The sequence below is a fragment of the Vigna umbellata genome, chromosome 4 (genome assembly GCF_029865625.1).
Source record: "Vigna umbellata cultivar VRB3 chromosome 4, Vumbellata_1.0, whole genome shotgun sequence".
NCBI lineage: Eukaryota > Viridiplantae > Streptophyta > Magnoliopsida > Fabales > Fabaceae > Vigna > Vigna umbellata.
This window is the reverse complement of record NC_142168.1, coordinates 46,266,999-46,289,235: the sequence shown is the minus strand read 5'-3', so window position 1 is coordinate 46,289,235 and position 22,237 is coordinate 46,266,999. Positions and strand designations below refer to the sequence as shown.

Below are 22,237 nucleotides of genomic sequence, written 5' to 3'. Positions count from 1 at the left end.
CAGATTTATTGTCACAATCTAGTTGCATAGGATTATCCACCTTGACTTTAAGGTCATCCAAAATGATTTTCATCCATAGTCCTTCGCACATTCCTTGAGCAAGAGCTTGAAATTCAGCTTCAAGAACGAGATACTCTATCTTTCTTTTTACTCTTCCACGTTACCAGACTATCTCCAAGAAACACACAATACCCAAAAGTAGATTTTCTGTCAGTAATAGAGCCTGCATAGTCAACATCAGTATATATTTGCATAGTCAATGTGTCTTCCCTTTTGAATAATAGCCCATTTCCTCGACTTGACTTCCAAGTATTGGAGAATTTTGTCAACTCCTTGCAAGTGTCTCTCTCTTGGGTCATGCATAAATTGGCTCACTACACTATCTGCATAAGCAATGTCTAGTCTTGTGTGTGATAGATAAATCAATTTTCCTATCAATCCCTAATATTGAGCTTTATGAATAGAGTATGATCTCCTTGGCTTTGTTTGTATCCCAAGGAAACTATTGCTTTTGTAAATCTTCCAAACTATGCTCTAGGGGATTGCTTAAGACATATAATGCTTTCTTTAGGAGGCTGATGAGTGCATATTTATGATCTCATTTAGCCTTTAATATTGAATTCTTAATTAGTTTTTATACTTTAAAAGAATATTTGTTATAATTGAGTTTATTAAACAGGATAAAAATAGCTTTTTAGTTTCATAAATATTCTTTGGTTATTTTGGTGTGTTAGTACAACTGCAACTAAGTTGAACTGATTACGGCATGAAAATAAATTGGTTAAATTTTCATGACACCTTAATGATAAATTCAAGAATAGCAAATAATCAAGACCACAAGAAGTCAATCCAAGAAAAACATGAAAACCTTAATGATAAATTCAAGAATAGCAAATAATCAAGACCACAAGAAGTCAATCCAAGCAAAACATGAAAAAGTGAAGGAATTTGGCTAAGCCAAAAAAAGGAAGAGGCAACAAAAATTGGATTTTGCGGTTTTTTTTTTATATTTTCTACAAAAAGGATTTGATAATTGATAAATGTTTATGATAAAAGATAATTTGGAAAAAATATATCTTAAGATATTTTATTTGATATGTTAAATAATTACCTTATTTAACTATATTAGTAAATATCAAAAGATAATATTTGCCAAATATTTTTGAATCTAGAAAAGATATTCTCAAATATTTTTAGATCTCCACAATAATCAAATATATCTTGAAGATATTGGATCATTTAAAAGATAATTGGGAGATATTACATTATCAAGTAAGATTTTATCAATATAAAATATCTCCCAAATATTTTTATAATTATCTAAATTTGTTAATTATTTGGAAGATATTATAGTAACAGATAAAAGATTTTATCAACAGAATATTCAAAATCCAAGTCCAAACAATTCCTATATAAAAAAACCTAGGGGAAGCAGAAAATCAATCATGCATTTACCCAGACTCCTCCACTAGAAAGTAATCATCCACCACTCTTCTCACTTTTATTTGATTATGTATTTCACTCCATTCATGGAGGGATAAGCGTCTAGAGCTATTCCACTATAATTTTATTATGGATTCTGAGGTTATGTTGAATTAATGTATTTGTTTCTTTTGATTATTGATTTGGGTTATCCTTGTTTTATGTCTTTCATTTCTCAATCATGTCAATAGTAATGATTTTTACATTATAAGATGTTTGAATCTTCATGCATATTGATCATATGAGTTCAAGGGTTTCTAGGTTTGATTGAGAATGTACTTTGATTGAATTTATGAACTTTCATATGATTGAATGAGTTTTTGCTACCAATTGAAAATGTACTTTGATTAGTGGTAAGTACTTTAACAATAATTAATTGAGAATGTACTTTGATTAATTAACTTTTAATTTGGTTAGAAGATTTAAGAATAGTTACGATTAAACACAATATGATTTAATTGAGAATGCATTTTGGTTGAATTTATTGTGAATAATCTAGAAAGGTCTTACTTTTGATTGAGAATCTACTTTGATTAATTGTAAAATCGCCCTTGAGTTAATTAAAAATGTACTTTAATTAATTTGAAACTCAAACAATGATCAATTGAACAATAATATGTGGATAACCGATGATGAATCTATTTTGGAAAAGTTGTGGAATTAGCCAATTTGATTATTATTGTTTCTAAGTTTCTCATTTGTTCTTTAATTAAATTCACAACATTCTTTAACATTAGTATCATTAGGATAGACTTATTAAGCATTGCATTGCATTCTATTGAATTTTAAAAGTCTTCATAAGAGTCATGTATTTGAAAATAAATTCCGTATTTGTTGGGAAACGACTCGGTTACTTTAACCCTATCTAATTTGTTGACTACTAAATTGGAAATACTGAAGGTACCTTGTAAAGTAGTTTTAATTTGATAGTTTCAACGACAGTGTATTAGAAGCATACCTTTTTTCTTTCATTTTTCACTTCAAAACCTGGGGAATCTCCATGTACATTTCCTCTTCTAGATTTCCATGAAGAAATACATTCTTCACATCCAACTGGTGTAAGTCCCATCCAAAATGAGTTGCCAAAGCGAGAACAACTCGAACTGTATTCAGCTTTTCCATTGGGGCAAATGTCTCCTCATTGTCAATCCCATAGGTTTGGGTATATTCTTTTGCCACCAATCTAGCTTTATATCTTTTTATTGTCCTCATCTGCCGTATGTTTCACTGTGAATATCCATCTACACCCGACTTCCTTCTTGTTTCTTGGCTTATCAACAATCTCCCAAGTTGAATTTCTTTCTAATGCATTCATCTCTTCTTTTATGGCTTGATTCTAATGTTCAAGTTTCATGGCCTCCTGGATTGAGGTAGGTATTTCTGTGGCATTAATGGCAACAATAAAGCTTTTGTGTTTATCAGAGAGATTGTTAGTGCAAACATACTGCGAAATAGGATATTTAGCACATGATCTTCTTTCTTTCTCAATGCAATGGGTAAATCCTCAGTAATACTTACCTTCTCACTAATATCTTCAAGGATCCTCACCTCCGGATTAGACAATTTTCCTTGCTCTAGAGTTGAAGTGAGTTGTTTTCTTCTTTCATATTTTTTGCCAAAAAAATCGTCTTCCTCACTGTGGACTATGGTAGCTTCATTGCTCAGATCTTGGGCATTCTGCAAAGACAAACATGGTAATGACAAGAAGGAGAGTTCCTCCACTTCAAGTGCTTTCTCCCCTGAAGTGGTGGACTGACATATAATGATTGTGTTTCATGAAAGGTGACATCCATGGTGATAAAGACGCAATGACTTTGAGGATGATAATATTGGTACCCTTTTTTCATTAGAATGATATCCAATAAAGACACATTTAAGAACTTTGGGATCTAATGAATAAAAACAACACATCCAAAGATTCAACTAGGTAGATTCGTTATTAGGGGAGAAGAAGGAACAAAATACAATAGAGACTCTATAGGACTAATGTCATTTAAGATATGAGTGGGTAACCTGTTGATGAGATATGTGGCATATACCACAGCTTCCCCCAGTAATTTTTGTAACAAACATTTGAAAAAGAAGAGTTCTAGTTAGTTCAAGAAGATGACGATTCTTTCTTTCTACAACCCCATTTTGTTGAGAGATGTTTACACATGTTAGTTCATAAACAATGTCATTATGAGACAAAAAATTGAGAAATTCATGATTCACATTCAATACCATTCTCAGACCTGATTCTGTTGATATATTTTCCAAATTGATTTTGGACAAGATGGAAAAAATTAACAAAAAATTGAAAAACTTCTGATTTATATTTCATAAGGTATGTCCACATGACACGTGTATAATCGTCAATAAAGGTAACGAACAATTTGGCTCCATAAATAGATCCTGTTACAGGTCCCCTAGTGAATTAAATCAAATGCAGAAGTACTCTTTTTATTATTAATAGGATAAGATGCAAGATGGTGTTTTGACAACTGACAAATATCACAATTAAAAGACTCAACAGACTCCTTGTTAAACAAATGGGAAATAAGGACTTGATAAGATTAAATGAAGGATGCCCAAGCCCTTGATTATTTAACAATATTTGGGCATTTACTCACGTCTCAGATGTAGCTTGTTGAGTCATGATTTTTGTGTTGCTTTGGTCATTACACTCCAAAAGATACAACCCACTATGCTCCTTAACAGTTAAAATCATCTTTCCCGTGGCAAGGTCCTTAAAAACACAATAAGTTTAGAAAAATGTTACTGAACAATTTCAATCCTTTGAGTTTTTACACAGAGATAAGACTATTAGCTAATTGTGAAACATGTAAAACATCCTTTAATACAATAGATGAGTCCAAAATTATATTCCCAGAGCAGCAATATGAGCAGCAATATTGAGACAAATCTTACCTTACATGGACAGAGTACATGATCCATAGGGCTTACTCATGGATTCAACCATTGCTTTTAAGTGCTCGAGTTCCTCTTTATAAGCTTTCCTATCAAGATCTAGTGGTGGTGAAGGACTAGATTGTGAAGGACTAGATTAAGGCAGACACGGTGGTTGGACAACGACGACAGTGGCTACTGTTGCAGCAGAAACGAAGCTCCCAAGATCGGGAGTTCTGATACCAACTTGAAAAAGAGAATGATTTTATTATTTTCATTCATATCAATCACATTCTCCTTACCCCTATTTGTAGCAATCTAATCTTCTAAAAAAGGAAATAAGGAAACAATGTACTAAAAATTAATCTAGAAGATCATAAATGATTTTTCTCTAAATAGGAAGATTCTATAGATATTTTCTCTAATTAAGAAGGTTCTATAGATAATTCCTTTAATTACCACAATTCCTAATCTCTGAAGATATCTATTCGTATTTTTTTTCTTAAAATTAGATTGCAAAATCACACGTATAAAGTGACATGCTGAAGAAGCTTCCAAAACTAAAATTCTGTTCCAAACAAATGCTTCAAATTGTAGCAAAGATGGCACTTTGCCACGAAAAACTTTGGCACTTTTGCTTCTACACACTTATTTTTCTATCTTAATAAAGTGTTTTTGATAGGATACGTAATGTATTAGATAGTTTGTAGACAATTTTTAGATAGTTTGGCAAACATAAATATAGAAGTTAGTATGAAGTGGTTAGGGGTAGTTAGGAGGAGTTTAAACAACAGTTAGGGGAAGTTTTAGTTAGTAGTTAGCTAGTTTTTTGTCTTTTAAGGAGAGGGGGGTGTTGTCATGTGTAGAAGGGAATTTCTTCCCTTGGAAGCTGTTGGATGTTTTCTTGTATTATATTTTTCAGGACTAGAGTGTTATTTACATTGTGCTGTAAGATTTGTGTGTTAATTTCTTAAACTGAATTATAAATCTGGTTTCTTATCTCCAAGAAACCTAACAAATTGGTTCGACCTACCGGATCAAGAAGGAGGGAAAGCATGGAATTCAATAGTTTGGAGAGGGGGACCAGTGAACTGGAAAAGGTGAGGGCATGGTGTCAAGAGATGAGAAAAGTTTCTAATAATTGGAAGAAATGATAAGGGAATGTAATAGGATTCTGGATGTCCTGATTTAGAAAAGGGACTCTAAAGGAAGGGATAAATCTATTGATAGAGCAAGAAAGGGAGGGAGAGGGGAACTTCTTCATGACATCATGAAAGGAAAGAAAGAGGTAAAGAAGGGTATGGTTGTTGGGAAAGATAATCTACAAGACATCAAGAAAGCCAAGAAACCTTCAAATGGAGGAGATAATTCCATCAATTGGGAGAAGAAAAGAGAAAAGGATATCAGTGAAGAGGAATGTGGAGACCAAGACTGTGATGGGAATGTTGTGACTCTTGCTTTTTAGAATGAAGTTGCAAAAGCTGCTGGTTTTAGGGGGATAGTGTGGTAGGTCTTGGTGAATATGTCAAAACAGTGAAGGATGGTGAAGACAGAGGAAAGATGACCGAATGTGGTGGGAACATTTTAACTATTACTTGTGGGACTAAAGTAAAAGATGAGGTTGTTTTGAATGTGGATGGTTCAAAGGTAGTAGTTGGTGTTGGGACAACAAATGTTTTTGAAGTCCAGAACATCACAGGAACAACAAAAGTATTCCTAACCATCAATAACATGGAAAAAAATGCAGTCAAGGGGTTCAAGACCTGGCAACAGAAATCTCAGAACCTTTCTTGGGAAGATCTTGCAACACCTCAACTAAGGATAGTTGAAGGGAACAAGGGAACAAGGGAACATGTTATCTGAGAGTTTGGCAACAGTAACAGATTGGGAGTGTGGAAATTTTAGAGAGGATGACAGCAGTAATAAGGACAGGGAAAGGGGGAAAAAGTCATCCAAGAATTCAAGATATTGGTGTCTCTAGTATACCCAACATTAGAAAACCAATTGGTGGAGTATTTCTTGACAAAGTAGTAGGCCCTATGCAAGAAGGACAAGAAAGTTAGACCATGTCCCTTTTGTCTTGGGTTTCTTATCTGTTATGGAAATCGATTGCTAGCAAACTCTAGTAATAAACTTGTTGATTTTGGAACCCGAGTCATACTGTTTATTAAGCATTTGTTTGCAAAATATTATGTTGTCAAAGTTAGATTTTTGCAGATTCAAGGATTAAGCCAACGGCCAAAAGGAAGTCTTGAGGCAGTCGCATGGGAAGTTGTCACAACGATTAAGGACCAATTTCTAGACTACAACCTTGAGGATATGATTGTTTTGCAGCGGCGAGTAATGATAGGATATGTAATGTATTAGACAGTTTGTAGACAGTTTTTAGATAGTTTGGCAAAAATAAAACATAGAAGTTAGTATGAAGTGGTTAGGGATAGTTAGGAGGAGTTTAAACAACAGTTAAGGGAAGTTTTAATTCATAGTTAGGCAGCTTTTGTCTTTTAAGGAAGGGGTGTTCTAGTTCCCGGGGTGGTGTGTATTTTGTTTTAGAACAGGGCTTGTCCTAGAAGGAAATTTCTTCCCTTGGAAGCTGTTGGATGTTTTCTTGTATTATGTTTTTCAGAATTAGAGTATTATTTATTTACATTGTGTAGTAAGATTTGTGTGTTAATTTCTTAAATTGAATTATAAATCTGGCCAAGAAACCTAACAGTTTCTCTTTTCATTTTCTTTATAATACTATATTCCTATTATCTAAATATGAACTTAATTTACTTATTCAGATGTTTTTCTGCATTTTTAGTAACCAAACAGTTTCTACATTTTGCTGAGTTATAATATTTTTGCTTTATCTTACAGAAAACAGATTTCAGTTCCTGTTCGGGTTCAAGGTCTTGAAAGTGTGAGGCTCATTGCTGTTGGAGCATTTCATAATTTGGCTCTTCAAGAGGATGGAACTTTATGGGCATGGGGAAATAATGAATATGGACAACTTGGAACTGGAGATACTCAACCTAGATCACAACCCATTCCTGTCCAAGGACTTTCTGATCTTACTCTGGTTAGTATATCATTCTCTGAAAACACCTTGTTATTTTCAGCTTCTGCGTCAGCAGACAGAATAAATAATATATTTTGGTATGTGAACACTGATGCATATTTCTGCAGGAATATGACATTCCAAGATGATTTTTGGATCTCACTCTTAAATTTTATAGCAAGTAGTAGGTGACACAATAGATTATTTTTTTTATGCCCGAACAAAAGGAAGTAAAGTAATTTATCAGGAGTTTTTGTTCATAGAAAGTTGTGTGAGCTTCTGTTAGGGTATAAGGTGGGAGGTAATGAGAAGGAGAAGAAAGGTAGGAGGGAAGTGAGGCCGAACCGTATTGACCGTAAAGGCCGAACGGTGGAAGGCATGGAGAGGTAAGGCCGAACGGTGGACAAGGGGGAACAGTCAGATCGAACGGTGGACAAAGGGGAGCGACCAGGCCAAACAGTGGACAACGGGGAGCAACCAGGCCGAACGGTGGGAGGCAGGGAGCGATCAGGCCGAACGGTGGGAAGCAGGGAAGGACCTGAGCCGAACGGTTGAAGAATCACCATCTTAACTGCGCAGCGGTTAGGGGGGCGAGAGCTAATTACAATAAAAGGAGCCACAATAGGAGAGAATATTCAGTATAAGTTAATTAGAGTAAATAATAATATATCCTAGAGAAATATTCAATATAAGATATTTATAATTAAGGATATATGCTAAGATAATATATGGGGATATTTATATTAAATATAGAGATATTTATATTAAATGCAGATATATTCTAGGGAAATATTTAGTAAGAGATGGGGCGGGAAATAATTAGTATAAATAAAGCTAGAGTCTAGGGTTAAGGGCATGCTTTTGATTATTGAGTTTTGTGACAGACATTATTGTCTTGTGAGGGAGGTTATGCTCCCAAATAATTGATGGAGGTTATACTCCCAATTATTGTTTACTTTTGTTTATTTAGATATTACCATCAATAAAAGATATTCATTCGTTCAATTCCATTCTTTCAATATATTGTATTGTTGAGCAGTAATTAGTAACTATTGCCATGGTGATGAAAATGAGTAACTATTACCCAGCGGGTCATGCATCATGTAGTGCTTGTTGAATTAGCTTGAAAATCCATGTTATCATTAAGTCTAAAGCAGGAGCTTGAAAATGAGTAACTATTACTTCTCTCCCTCTGTTCAAGATGTTCATATCATATAATAGGTCCTTCCTATTCCCATAGCTGCATCCAATATTTCCAATGTCTGTGTCCATCTAAGTCTTGATAAAAGCCTCTTGAACCCTCATCTCCACATATTGATATCTTTCGACACAAGACCTCGATGGAGGTCCACTTCTCCAAGAAAATGGTGAATCTCTTACTTCAGATTCTTCTCCCTCGTCACTTCATACCACGACTCTTGGTGACGATGATTTAAGCTGGCCTATTGCTCTCAGAAAAGGTAATTGTTCCACTTGAAACCCACATCCCCTTTATAATTTTCTTAGCTATCATAGATTGTCAGCTGCCTATTATTCTCATTTATGCTCAGTGTCCTCTATGGTTATACCCAAAAATGTGAATGAAGCACTTGATCATCTTGGATGGTGACAAGCCATGATTACAGAAATGCATGCTCATGACCACAGTAATACTTGGGAGCTCGTGCCCCTTCCGCCAGGCAAGAAGGCAGTTGGTTGCTAATGGGTGTGAGCAATTAAAGTCGACCCTAACGGTGAAGTTGATCGGCTCAAAATTAATTGCTAAAGGGTACACTCAGGTTTATGGCCTTGATTATTGTGACAGTTTCTTTCCCGTGGCCAAGATGACTACTATTTGTCTCTTCTTTGTAATGGCAACAATTCGTCATAGGGCACTTCATCAATTGGATATCAAAAATGTCTTCCTCCATGGTGACCTTGAGGAAGAAGTTTATATGAAGCAATCTCATGAGTTTGTCGCTCAGGGGGAGTCTGGTAAGGTATGCAAGTTGCATCGCTCTCTATATGGTCTCAAGCAATCACCACGTGCTTGGTTTGGAAAATTCAGCTTCATTGTTCAAAAATTTGGGCTAAAGCGTAGTGAAGTAGATCATTCAATCTTTTACTGTCATACATCTTCTGGGAAATGTGTTTAGGTAATAGTATATGTCGATGATATAGTCATTACAGGAAATGAGACTACTGGAATATCTCAACTGAGGGAGTACTTGTGTAGACAGTTTCAAACCAGGATTCTTGGAAGTCTCAAATACTTCTTGGGCATTGAAGTAGCTCAATCAAAAGATGGAGTTGTAATCTCCCAAAAGAAGTATGTTCTTGACATATTACAAGAAACATGTATGATTGATTGTACACCAGTAGACAGTCCTATGGACCCAAATAAGAAATTAATGACAGAAGAAGGTGAATTATTCTTTGATCTAGAGAGATATAAGAGGCTGGTTAGGAAACTGATTTATCTTACTATTATAAGGCCGAATCTATTTTTTTCAGTTAGAGTGGTTAGTCAATTCATCCAGGCTCCATGTGTTGGTCATTGGAATGCTATCATTCGCATTCTAATGTACATCAAAAAGAGCTCTGGGCAAGGGTTGTTATATGAAGACAAAAGGGAGCATTCAGGTCTTTGGGTACTGTGGTGAAGATTGGACATGTTCACCTATTGACAGACGACTTACTACTGGATATTGTGTTTTCCTTGGAGGAAACATTATTTCATGGAAAAGTAAGAAACAAAATGTAGTGGCTCGATCAACAACTGAAATTGAATATAGGGCAATGACGTCACTAACATGTGAACTTATATGGGTGGAGCAGTTTCTTTAAGAGCTTAACTTCTGTGACATCCAGACTATGAAAATTTATTGCGATAATCAAACTACTCTCCACAATGCATCAAATCCAGCATTTCACGAGAGAACTAAACATATAGAAATTGATTGTAATTTTGTTTGTGAGAAGTTGTTTATAAAAGAAATATGTACTGAGTTTGTTAGATCAAATAACCAACTTGCATATGTGTTGACCAAGTCCTTAAGGAGACCTCAGATTGAGTTTATTTGTTCCAAGCTTGGTACATACAATCTATATGCTCCAACTTGAGGGGGAGTGTTGAAATAGCTTGAAAATCCATGTCATCATTAAGTCTAAGGCAGGAGGTTGAGTGTTAGATAACCTCTGCCCCTAGTTATTTGTCCAAGTAGCCTAGGATAGAGCTTTTTGCCTTTTAGTCTTCCTATTGTATCAACCTTCATATATATAAATACAGAACTATGAGAGGGGTTCCTTAAGCCCTATGGAAATATATTTCTTTGTTTTAATCTCAAGTGATTTGTTGGTCAACCCTAGGGTTTGAGTTATCCAACTCATGTGTTGGGATTTTTTAGATGAGGCTTGTGATGACCCGACTTAAAAAATTAAAAAGGATGGCTCTTTATCTCCTAGGATTCCCAATAGCAAATAAAAACCAAACAATTATGCTCGATGACGCCCATAATTGATGACACTCCCATCATTATGGTCGTCATTGCAGCACTAATGCTACTATCATTATTGCTTCACCATCAACAAGGTTCGCGTCACCGTCTCTGATTCTCTCATCAACACCGTCGGTGTTGCCTTTATCATCATCAATTGTTGCCTTGGACTTCAACTATATTCTGTTCTATAATTTTTCTTAGTAATATGTTGATAGGGTATGGAGAGTTTTTGAAAGGAAGAAAAAAGGGAATAAAGAGGGGGAGAGACGTGAGGTAGTTATAACTATAATCATAGCTTGGGCGGGAAATAAAGCTCCTATAAAAGAGCTGATGTATTTGAGTAATAGACACTTTTTGGAATTGTATATTGTATAGACAAGATCACGTTTATCCTGTGGAGGGAGAATTTGGCTCCCTTCGAGGTTGTTTGGCTGCTATACTGAATAGAGAAATATATAGTTTATACTTCTTTTCTGGTTGTTGAGTGTGTGTTAGTGCTAATTAGATAGGTTTCCAATTCAGAAACCTATCATATGTTCTTCTAATCTTTCTGCCATTTATTAGTTATTATGGTAAATTATGACATGGCAATCTATTTTAGCTGTCTATATTATTTTTAATGCATGCACAGGTCTGTAAATATAGTTTTTCATATCCTCGTAAACTCTTACAAGTCATGTTTGAGGATCTTTTATCTCCCCTTCCTTTTATTATCCTTGAGTTTGACAACATTGAATATAACTGTGTGCATATTACCTCTTGTGCCCCTTTTGTTTTCCCTTTTCCTTTGTCGAGTTTGTTTTACAATGGTTAACAAAAGGATGATTCTGTCATACCTTTTGTAGTGTTTCTTAAACTACCATTGGCGAAGAGGAAATATAAGTTATAGAACAACCATGGGGCTAGGATGGCTTGCCTAATTTTCCTTGTAGTTTTAAAATGTGTGATAATATATACTCAATAATGTAAATTTATCCTTCTAATGAGTTGTGGTGTCAAATTTATTTCCTCAGTCTGTATCTTGTTGCATGTCAGCAAAGTGACAACAATATAATGTGTATTATAGTATCTTTGGGTTGAGATTTTTTTTTCACAAATAATTATAAAAAAATCACATTTCATACTTTTTATTTTAATGATTTTGTGTAATAAATAGTGAAAACAAGAATTTGTTTTCACCATTACCTCTGCTACACGTTTAAAACAAGAGATAAAGTGAAAACAAGATCCTTTTTTATTATGGTTCATGGACATAGGAAATGAAAAGAAATCTTTATCTCAAATCAAATAGATAATTAATGAGACAAATTATTGGGTGATATCTGAATATTCCTCTTTATAAACTTGTGTGATTCAGAATTGGATGTATGCTTTAGAACACAGGCATATATCAGTGTTACAACTTGTGTGTGTGTGTGTGTCCACGCTTGCAAGCGTGTGTTTGTGAGCTGTTTTGGTGCACAAGCAAATATTAAGTTTATGCATGTAGGTAGAATGCTAGATTATTAAAAATGCTTAGCCTTTGTTTGGTATTAATGAAATTAATAAGATGAATGAAGATAGAATTAGTATAAGTAGTTTGGTGGGGAAGAACAAGAGGAAAGATAATTTAAAATTGGTGGGATCCAATGTACTACTTCTCACTATCTCTACTTATCGCTCTATCTCTTTACTCATATGTTTTCTTTTTTTCTTCTACCAAAGCCCCTTAATTTTCTTTTTATTTTTCATTTATTTCCATTTTACCAACTTGCGGGTATAGCTCCTTGCTTCCAGTGGTATTCTGTTAGCAAGCAAACCATAGGCCATCTGAATAAGGCAAGGCCCAAAAGGATTACTACCACACCAGCCCATTTGAAGGATTATGTTCCATAGAATCCCTCTTTGTCAGCATGTTTCTAGAAGTGCCAGGTTTTCATTGCACCAGAATAATTCAGTTATGCGTTTTGGTAGATTGCTTTTGATTTTGTAGATTTCCTTGCCCACCAAATCAGGAAGACCCTTTGATTGTAACCAATTATGATCTGAATATTTTTTGTAATGGCTATATATAGCCTTTCGAATGAATGAAAAGGGGCTGGAAATTCAAATATCTCTCTCTTCTCTCTTATTATTCTTCAGGGGTTCCCTTAGCCATCAATTAAGGAAGTGAAACCTAACATATTCTTTCTCTTGGGGTTATATTTGGATGTGCATAGGAGTTGAGGATTGTTATACATCTGTACCCTACAAACTTTCAATCTTTGATTATAGTTTAAATATCTAATTTCTTTTATTAAATCTGTTTGGAACTCTAGGTTGATATTGCAGCTGGTGGATGGCATTCTACTGCATTGACCGATGAAGGAGAGGTACTCTTTTTGTGTGTAGAATCTATTGGTTTTAAATTTTAATTTGAAGATATACCATTAAAATATTTGAACTCTACATTTAACTTCATAGTTTTAAATTTCTTAGTTTTCTGTTTCTTTTGAAAAGAGCTGTTATAGGAGAAAACCATATATAAATTATTGTTTTTGAAAATAGCTTTTGCAATAAAGTAAGCTGCTTGTTATACTCTTTTAATAGAAGCAATTTAGATTATCTATCCTCTTACAAAGTTGTTTAGACCTAACACAACCTTACAAAACGACACGTAAGGTAAAGATTGTCATCACTTATATATATACTTTTTGGCCACTATCTCTAGTCATTTTGGGACTTGAGTTTTTCCCAGTACACCCCTTCACATTCAGCACTATTGGACTTGGTTCGTGTAATATGATGAGTGACCCTTTTGATGGATCTAGGTTATACTATGATATGATCTTCCAAAATGATTTAGGCTTAAGCCTACAAAATAGGCTTTACTCCCTCTCTGAACCAAAGTAATCCAATTTTGAATGAATTGGTTCGGTTTGGAATTGGATCTCTGCAGTTCAATATTCTTATAAAATTAGTCAAATAAAAATTGGTAAGCATAGGGGCCAAGGATAAACATTCAAAACAATATTATATCCTCTTTAGATATGTTACTACAAATTATTATATTTTATGAAAGAATAAAAAGTACATCTTAAAAGTAAATGCATTTCTAAAGAAATGTAAATAGGGGAAGTTTTAAATAATATTGTTTATTTTCAGTCTCTTTGGTGCTGCTATAGTTATCCTTCAATTTGATGGGTTGGAGGATACCAATGGTAGGATCAAAGAGAAATATGCATCATTATCTTTTATTTATCTATTACAATCAAATTCCTTATTGATTGGTAGTTATGCATGTCATCATGGTCTCTATAAGAAGTCCCTCCTTTTCAGCCTTCACTTCATTCTTCTTTTCATCCTCTTTTTATAGAGTCGTTAATTTGTTGTTTCGATATGGCACGAAGGGAGATTAAGAAAAGTGACAAGGAGGTGCATTATTAAGGACTGAGAAAGATGGATATGTGGTACACGCATTGCCTAGATAAGACATCTCAATTATAACTTAACCATGGAAATTGCAAGGACTATGTCACAAGGTCAAAACCGACTTCTCCATCCTTGATTTTTTTATTTTTTATTAGCCTTCTCTATCCTTGATAACTTTAATAACCACATTAACAATGTCGTATGGCAAACCTCTTAGCAACAGTCTCTCCCATGCACATGCCTTTGCAGTCATGTTACATGCTGCTCAAGTCAACATTGAAGCCACATTAGTTCATCTTCATTGGCATCAAATCATGCTAAGAATAAGGGTGAGTAGGTGTGTTATTGAGGATATAGAGGATAAAGAGTAGGATACAAACAAATAGATTGGACAAACTTTTAGTTGCATCCTAATGGATAGATTAAAAATAATTTATTTTGATCCATTGAATATGCTTTGAAAAAAATTATTCTACTCATAATCATATAATAAAAGGTTAAAAACCATCCAATCTGTCCATTAACAATATTTTTATGGACAAACATTGTTAGGTTTCTTAAGAGCAAGAAACCTTAAGAGCAAGAAACCTGGAACACTATTCTGGTTTAACTCCAGAAAATGAAACAGAACAAAGAACCTAATGAAGTTAGCCATGATACCCCCAGTATCAGATCTACTCCTCTGAGTTTAGAGATAAAATTTCTCCTTGACCTCTACTCCTTTCAGGACGACCAAAATGTTGGGGCAACATCCACTAGTAGTCTTCGTGTGGCCATCGCCCAAGCATACTTTGTAGGGAGGGCTTTCTTCCACCTCCAGGCCTAATTCAACCACCAATTTTGTTGAAATAAAATTGTGGTTGGTGCCACTATCAATTAACACTAACACCCTTTTTCCTTTCACCCATCCTTGTAATTTGATAGTGTTTGTCTGAGTCAGTCCTCTTGCCGAGAAGGCTGACAGCTCCATACACTTCTGCTCCATTTTCCCCTCCTTCTCACCTCACCTTCTTCTTCATCTTCGACCATAATCAAAATCTTGATACTCCTTCCAGGGCACCTATGGCTTGGACTATAGGGACCTCCACAATGAAAACACATTTCCTCTTCTCTCCTTCAGATGTATTCTGGGTAAGGCAGGTTTCTTATCCCTCTGCTACGGTTATCCCCTGTCATAATACTGCCAGTCTTGAATATTCCTGTAGTACTGGCCCCCTCTTTCCCTGCTGTACTCATCTCACTGGTGTTTCCTTGTCCACTCTTGGAAGGGCAATTGAGGAGCTAAGAGATGGGCAGCAAGAACTCAAGGAAATTATTGGAGTTCTTATGAAAAACTTCAAGAAGTCAGACAGAAGTTTGGAGGATAGCCAAGGGTCTGTGAATGAGGTAAAGCTGGGATGGATATTGAGAAAAATAGTCTGCAAAATATCAAGAAAGCAAAGAAACCCTTAGATGGAGGAGAAAATTCAATCAATTGGGAGCAAAAAAGAGAAGAGGAAGTACTACTTTTCTCGTGGGTTGAAGGAGCGAAGTTGTCCACATTTGAAGGGAATGACACCAAAGGTCAAACAACAAGGGCAACAAATGTTTTTGAAGTTAAGAACATCAAAGGATCAACAAGGGTACACCCAACAGGCAATAACATGGAAGAAAATGTAGTCCAAGGGTTCACGACCTAGCAACAAAAATCCAAGAACCTTTCTTGGGAAGATCTTTCTAAACCCCTCTGTAGGAGTTGTTGGGGCAGAGAATGCAGCACCATTTTTGAAAAGTGTGGGGGTAGGAAACGGAAAGCCATTGTTGGAAAATGGGCAACAATTAAACAAGAAAGGGTGGAAGATTAAATTCAAGAATTTGGAGTAGGAAACAACAATAGGGGTGAATTTTGTTATGCTATTGATGTGTTGCCTAGTAATAATTCACAACATGATGGTTTATGGGACATGGATATTCTTTATATCCATAAAGATATTGGCATTCTTGAGGAGGGTGGGTTTAATTTCTTGGCGCCAACGGCTGGTGGAAATGCCCGGAGAGTTTTACTTGAGAGTTTGGCAGTAGTAACATGGACTGAGAGTGGGGAAAAATTCATCCAAGTATTCAAGATATTGGAGTCACAAGCAAATAAAACACCAGAAGATCAATGGCAGGGATATTTCTTTGCAGGGCTGCAATCTAACATTCACAATTGGTTGCCACAACATGGTTTAAAGGACTTAATTAGAGATATGCAAATTGCTCTAGTTGTGGAAGAAAGACCAGCAATGAAGAATCACACCCTCTGTAAGGAAGAAAAAACCAAAACAAAAGGGAGATTTTTAACAGAAAAATATAGTATGATGGAGGAGGAAGGGGATGCAACAATAAAGAGAGTTGAAGGTGGAGATGTAGCCAAGCAACAATTTTTCCCAAAATCAGATTTATGTAATATGAATAAGAATTTATGCTTGAACTTAGATGTGATACTTGAGAATTAACCTGTAAAATAATTCTAGAGGGCTTGATTGATGCCTCTCATGATCTTCTATTTATAAGAATAAATTGATACAAAAGTACATAATAAATAGAGTAATCCTAGACACAATATAATCATGATAAATAGGGTAACCCTTGACACACTATAATGATGATAAAATAGGATAAATATCCTAACACTCCCCCTCAAGCTGGAGCATACAAATTGTATGTACCAAGCTTGGAACAAATAAACTCAATCCGAGGACCCCTTAGTGACTTGGTCAATACATCTGCGAGTTGATCGTTTGACCCAATAAACTCAGTGCATATTTCTTTATGCAACAGCTTTTCATGAACAAAATGACAATCAATTTCTATATGTTTAGTCCTCTCGTGAAACACTGGATTTGATGCAATGTGGAGAGCAGCTTGATTGTCGCAATACATCTTCATAGTATGGATGTCACAGAATTTAACCTCTTGAAGGAATTGTTTCACCCATATAAGTTCACATGTTAGTGCGCCATTGCCCTATACTCGGCTTTAGCGGTTGATCGAGCTACTACATTTTGTTTCTTACTTTTCCATGAAATAATGTTTCCTCCCAGAAAAACACAATATCCTGTAGTAGACCGTCTATCAATACGTGAACCTGCCCAATCTGCATCACAATACCCAGAGACCTGAATGCTTCCTTTATCTTCATATAATAATCCTTGCCCGGGAGCCTTCTTTACATACCTTAGAATGCGAATGAGAGCATTCCAATGGTCAACACATGGAGCCTGCATGAACTGACTAACCACTCCAACTGCAAAGGATAGATCTGGCCTTGTAATAGTGAGATAAATCAGGTTTCCAACCAGCCTCCTATACCTCTCTGGATCGGAGAATAATTCACCTTCTTCTGTCTTTAATTTCTGGTTTGGGTCCATGGGACTGTCTACCGGTCTATAATCAATCATGCCTGTTTCTTGTAATATATCAAGAACATACTTCCTTTAAGAGATTACAACTCCATCTTTTGATTGCGCTACTTCAATGCCTAAGAAGTATTTGAGACTTCCAAGATCCTTGGTTTGAAAATGTCTACACAAGTACTCTTTTAGTTGAGATATTCCAACAATTTCCTGTAATAACAATATCATCAACATATACTATTAAGTAAACACATTTCCCGAGAGAAGAATGACAGTAAAAAACTGAATGGTCTGCTTCACTGCGTTTTAGTCCAAATTTTTGAACAATGGAGCTAAACTTTCCAAACCAAGCATGTGGGGATTGCTTGAGGCCATATAGAGATCGATGCAATTTGCATACCATACCAGACTCCCCCTGAGCAACAAACCCAGGAGGTTGCTCCATATAAACTTCTTCCTCAAGATCACCATGTAAGAAGGCATTCTTGATATCCAATTGATGAAGTGGCCAGTGACGAATGGCTGTCATGGCAAAGAAGAGGCGAATAGTAGTCATCTTGGCTACAGGAGAGAAAGTGTCACAATAATCAAGACCATAAACCTGAGTGTAACCTTTTGCAATAAGCTGAGCTTTGAACCGATCAATTTCACCATCAGGGCCAACTTTAACTGCATACACCCATCGACAGCCAACCGCCTTTTTGCCTGGGGGAAGGGGCACCAACTCCCAAGTATTACTGTGGTCAAGAGCCTGCATTTCTCCAATCATAGCTTGTCGCCATCCAGGATGATCAAGTGCTTCTTTCACATTCTTGGGTATAACAACAGAGGACACTAAGGATAAAAGAGAAAAATAGGAGGGCGACAATCGATGATAGCTTAGAAAATTATAAATGGGATGAGGGTTTCGAGTGGAACGAGTACCTTTTCTGAGGGCAATAGGCCATGCTGAATCATTTTCACCAGGAGGCGTGGGAGGAGGTGACGAGGGAGAAGAATCTGAAGTAGGAGATTCACCATTGTCTTGGGGAGGTGGACTATCCATTGGGGCCCTGTGTAGGATGACCTCAGTATGTGGAGAAACAGGTGGAGGAGGATTGTGATCAAGACTTGGATTGACAGAGACAGTGGAGCTATTTGACTCAGCCATTGGAATAGGAAGGACCTGCTGAAGGATAGAAACATCCTGAACAGATGGAGAGAAGTAAGGAGTGTGTTCAAAGAATGTGACATTAGCAGACATGTAATACTTCTTGGTTTCAGGAGAGTAACACCGATATCCTTTTTGAAGTCGAGAATAGCCTAAAAAGACACATTTGAGAGCGCGAGCGGAGAGTTTGTCTAGATCTGGAGACATGTCATGAACAAAACATACACAGCCAAACACTCGGGGAGATGTATGAAAGAGAGGATTATTAGGAAACAAAATAGAGAAAGGGACTTTATTATCAAGAGACGAGGAGGGCATCCTATTAATAAGATGACATGCAGTTAAGATGGCATCTCCCCAATGATGGACAGGAATCTGGGCACCAAGCAAAAGGTACGAGCAGTTTCAACCAAGTGTCTATTTTTTCGTTCTGCTATACCATTTTGTTGCGGTGTATGAGGACAAGTAGACTGATGTAAGATACCATGGGAACTCAAGATGGCAGAAAAGGAGGATGAAAAATACTCTTTTGCATTATCACTTCTTAATATTTTGATTACTTGACCAAATTGATTCTTGATTTCATTCAAAAGAGATGTAAAGATAGCTAACAATTCAGAACGATTTTTCATAAGATAAACCCAAGTACATCTTGAATATTCATCAATAAAGGTAACAAAATATCTAAAACCAAAGGAGTAGATACGACTAGGTCCCCATATATCAGAATGAATGATGGAAAAACTAGAATTACATATTGATTGAGACCTTTTAGGAAAGGAAGATCTAACATGTTTTCCTAATTGACATGACTCACATTCTAAGGTTTGGAGACCACTAAGTTCAGGACACATATTTTTTAATTTGGACAAATGAGGATGGCCAAGTCGATCATGTAGCACTTTAGGATTAGGAGCGGCAACACAGGACACCCTTGGACGAGATCCAAAATGGTATAATCCACCACCTTCTCCAATCTGTCTCCCCGAATCACGCTTCTGTATAACAAAAGATTTATGATCAAAGGTTATTGAACAATTTAACATTTTGGTCAACTGGCTTAGGGAAATTAAATTAAAAGGACAATTAGGGACAAAAAGGACAGAGTTGAGATTGAGGGAGGGAGACAAAGAAACATGACCGACTCCTTTGGAGGAAGTTTTAGATCCATTTGCAAGGGTTATGAAATGAGGTTTTTCTCGAAAGGAAATAGATGAAAACAAAGAGGTATTACCATAAATGTGATCATAAGCACCTGAGTCAATTACCCATGAATTTTGACCTTGCATAGATTGAGAAACGCAGGCTGTTGATGTACTGGGAGATTGAGATGGTTGTGCCAAGCTGTTAGACTTTAACCTTAAATACTCTTGATATTCATCCTCAGAAATCATAGAAGTAGAAGTGGAAGTTTCAGTCTTCGAAATATTGGCGGTTTTGGAAGGGAAACCATGTAAGGAGTAGCAATTCTCTTGAGTATGACCCATCTTTTTACAGTATGTGCATTGAGGACGTCCCCGACCTCCTCGTCCTCCTCCTCTAGTGCCACGTCCTCCTCTTCCTCGTGTAGCAACCATGACAGATGGTTCCACTAGTTCATGTGCTTCTTGAGTTTGAGGTACCGGGACACGCAGAAGACGAGTGGTCAATGTTTCCATAGAGGGGACCTCATGACTAGTTAGAAGTTGATCTCTGAAATAATCAAAATCGGGATGTAGGGCACGAAGGATCAACACCATGTAAAATTTGTCTTGTTTCTTTTTATATCCTCTAATGGGTCCACTTCCAAAAACATCCTGAGTTCTTCGACAGCAGATTGGGCTTCAGCCATGAAGGACACCATATCATGGTCTGCCATTTTAAGAGATGCAAGCTTGTTCTTAGTGTCATAGAGACGTTGAATATCGTTGGCATAAATGCTTTGGGCTTTCTTCCAAAAGGAGTGACAAGTTTTGGAAGCCCTCAAAGATACAAGAAGTTTGTGTTCCACTGATTGCCATAACAGGGCACACAACTAGAAATCTGCTTGTTTCCACTGATCAGCTTTTTCAGTAGGCGCATGGCTTCCATCTCGCTCAAGGTGGTCATAATGCCCTTGGCCAAGGAACCACATTTCAACGGCAGCAGACCATGATAGATAATTTTTTCCATTTAGCTTCTCGGAGGTAATTGATGGACTTCCGGAGAAGGAAAGAGTACTGCGAGACGCCATTTCTGAAGAAGACGAATAGTACCAGCGAGGAACAAGAAAACCCTAAGGGTTTAGACGAACGGAACTGTGATAGCGATGGATGACGGTGGCCGGCGACGGACGACGGTGGCCGGCGGCGGGCAGTGGCGGACGGTGACGGGCGGCGACAGACTGTGGCGCCGGACAGATATTACGAGACAGAAACCAGAGCGGGATCGACCTGCTCTGATACCAACTTGAGAATTAAACTGTAAAATAATTCTAGAGGGCTTGATTGATGCCTCTCATGATCTTTTATTTATAAGAATAAATTGATACAAAAGTACATAATAAATAGAGTAATCCTAGACACAATATAATCATGATAAATAGGGTAACCCTTGACACACTATAATGATGATAAAATAGGATAAATATCCTAACAGTGATAATGATTGGAACATCAATGACATTGGAATTTTGGGATTCCACATTACTGGGTTAAGAATCTGGTATACAAAAGCCACTCTCATGTCAACCACCACCCAAGCCTCCAGATCTGAAATTGCAGGCTGTAGCCATGGGATCAAGCTTCACTGTTCCAACCTTGAGGACAAGGTTGTTCTATAGCGGCGTGTAATGATAGGATATAATGTGTATGATAGGAGGAAACAAATTAAGGAGTAGTTGTTAGTTATTTTTTTAGGGTGAGTGAGGTTTCCTTTATATAGTTGGAGGTCCTGGTAGGCTAGGCACTTTTGGATAATTTTGTAGATTGAGCTTTAGCTCTTTGTGAAGGGGAAACCCTTGGAGGAGAGAGTGGTCTCCTATTTGTGTGTTCTTTTTGGTCTATAAAATAAAGACTATTACTCTTCTTTCTCTTTTCAATTATGGGTTCCTAACAAATCCCGTTTACTTTTGTTGCCTGATTAGTTCTAGTCCCTCGAGTCAGTTGTCTTCTTCTAACTTTCCCATAATATTCATCTTATGCAAACCATTCCACGTTGGGCCTTGTTATGCATCACATTCACCCCAGTTTACTTGTTAACTAAGTGTGCAGCTTTACCGAATGAAACTCTGTCCCTTGTTCCTCTTCCTCTAAATTGCAAGCTGATAGGTATTCAGACCTGATACAAATAAACCCACAAAATCTTGGAGTCTTTATTAGAACAACACCAAAGGATTTCACCAATGAGGAGGAACCAAACACAACACAGTCCTTTGGTCTTTCGAGAGGACCAGACTCTCCTCACCTAT

General features: G+C 36.5%; 1 protein-coding gene across 1 annotated transcript in view; it reads left to right on the top strand.

Moving 5' to 3' along the window:
* LOC124822599 (ultraviolet-B receptor UVR8-like) overlaps window positions 1-22,237 on the top strand; it is a 28,676-nt gene that overhangs the window by 3,878 nt on the left and 2,561 nt on the right. The window contains exons 7-8 of the mRNA XM_088113370.1: window positions 7,234-7,435; window positions 13,191-13,244. Coding sequence (XP_087969496.1) covers window positions 7,234-7,435; window positions 13,191-13,244 — 256 coding nt within the window. The remainder of the gene's footprint in view (window positions 1-7,233; window positions 7,436-13,190; window positions 13,245-22,237) is intronic.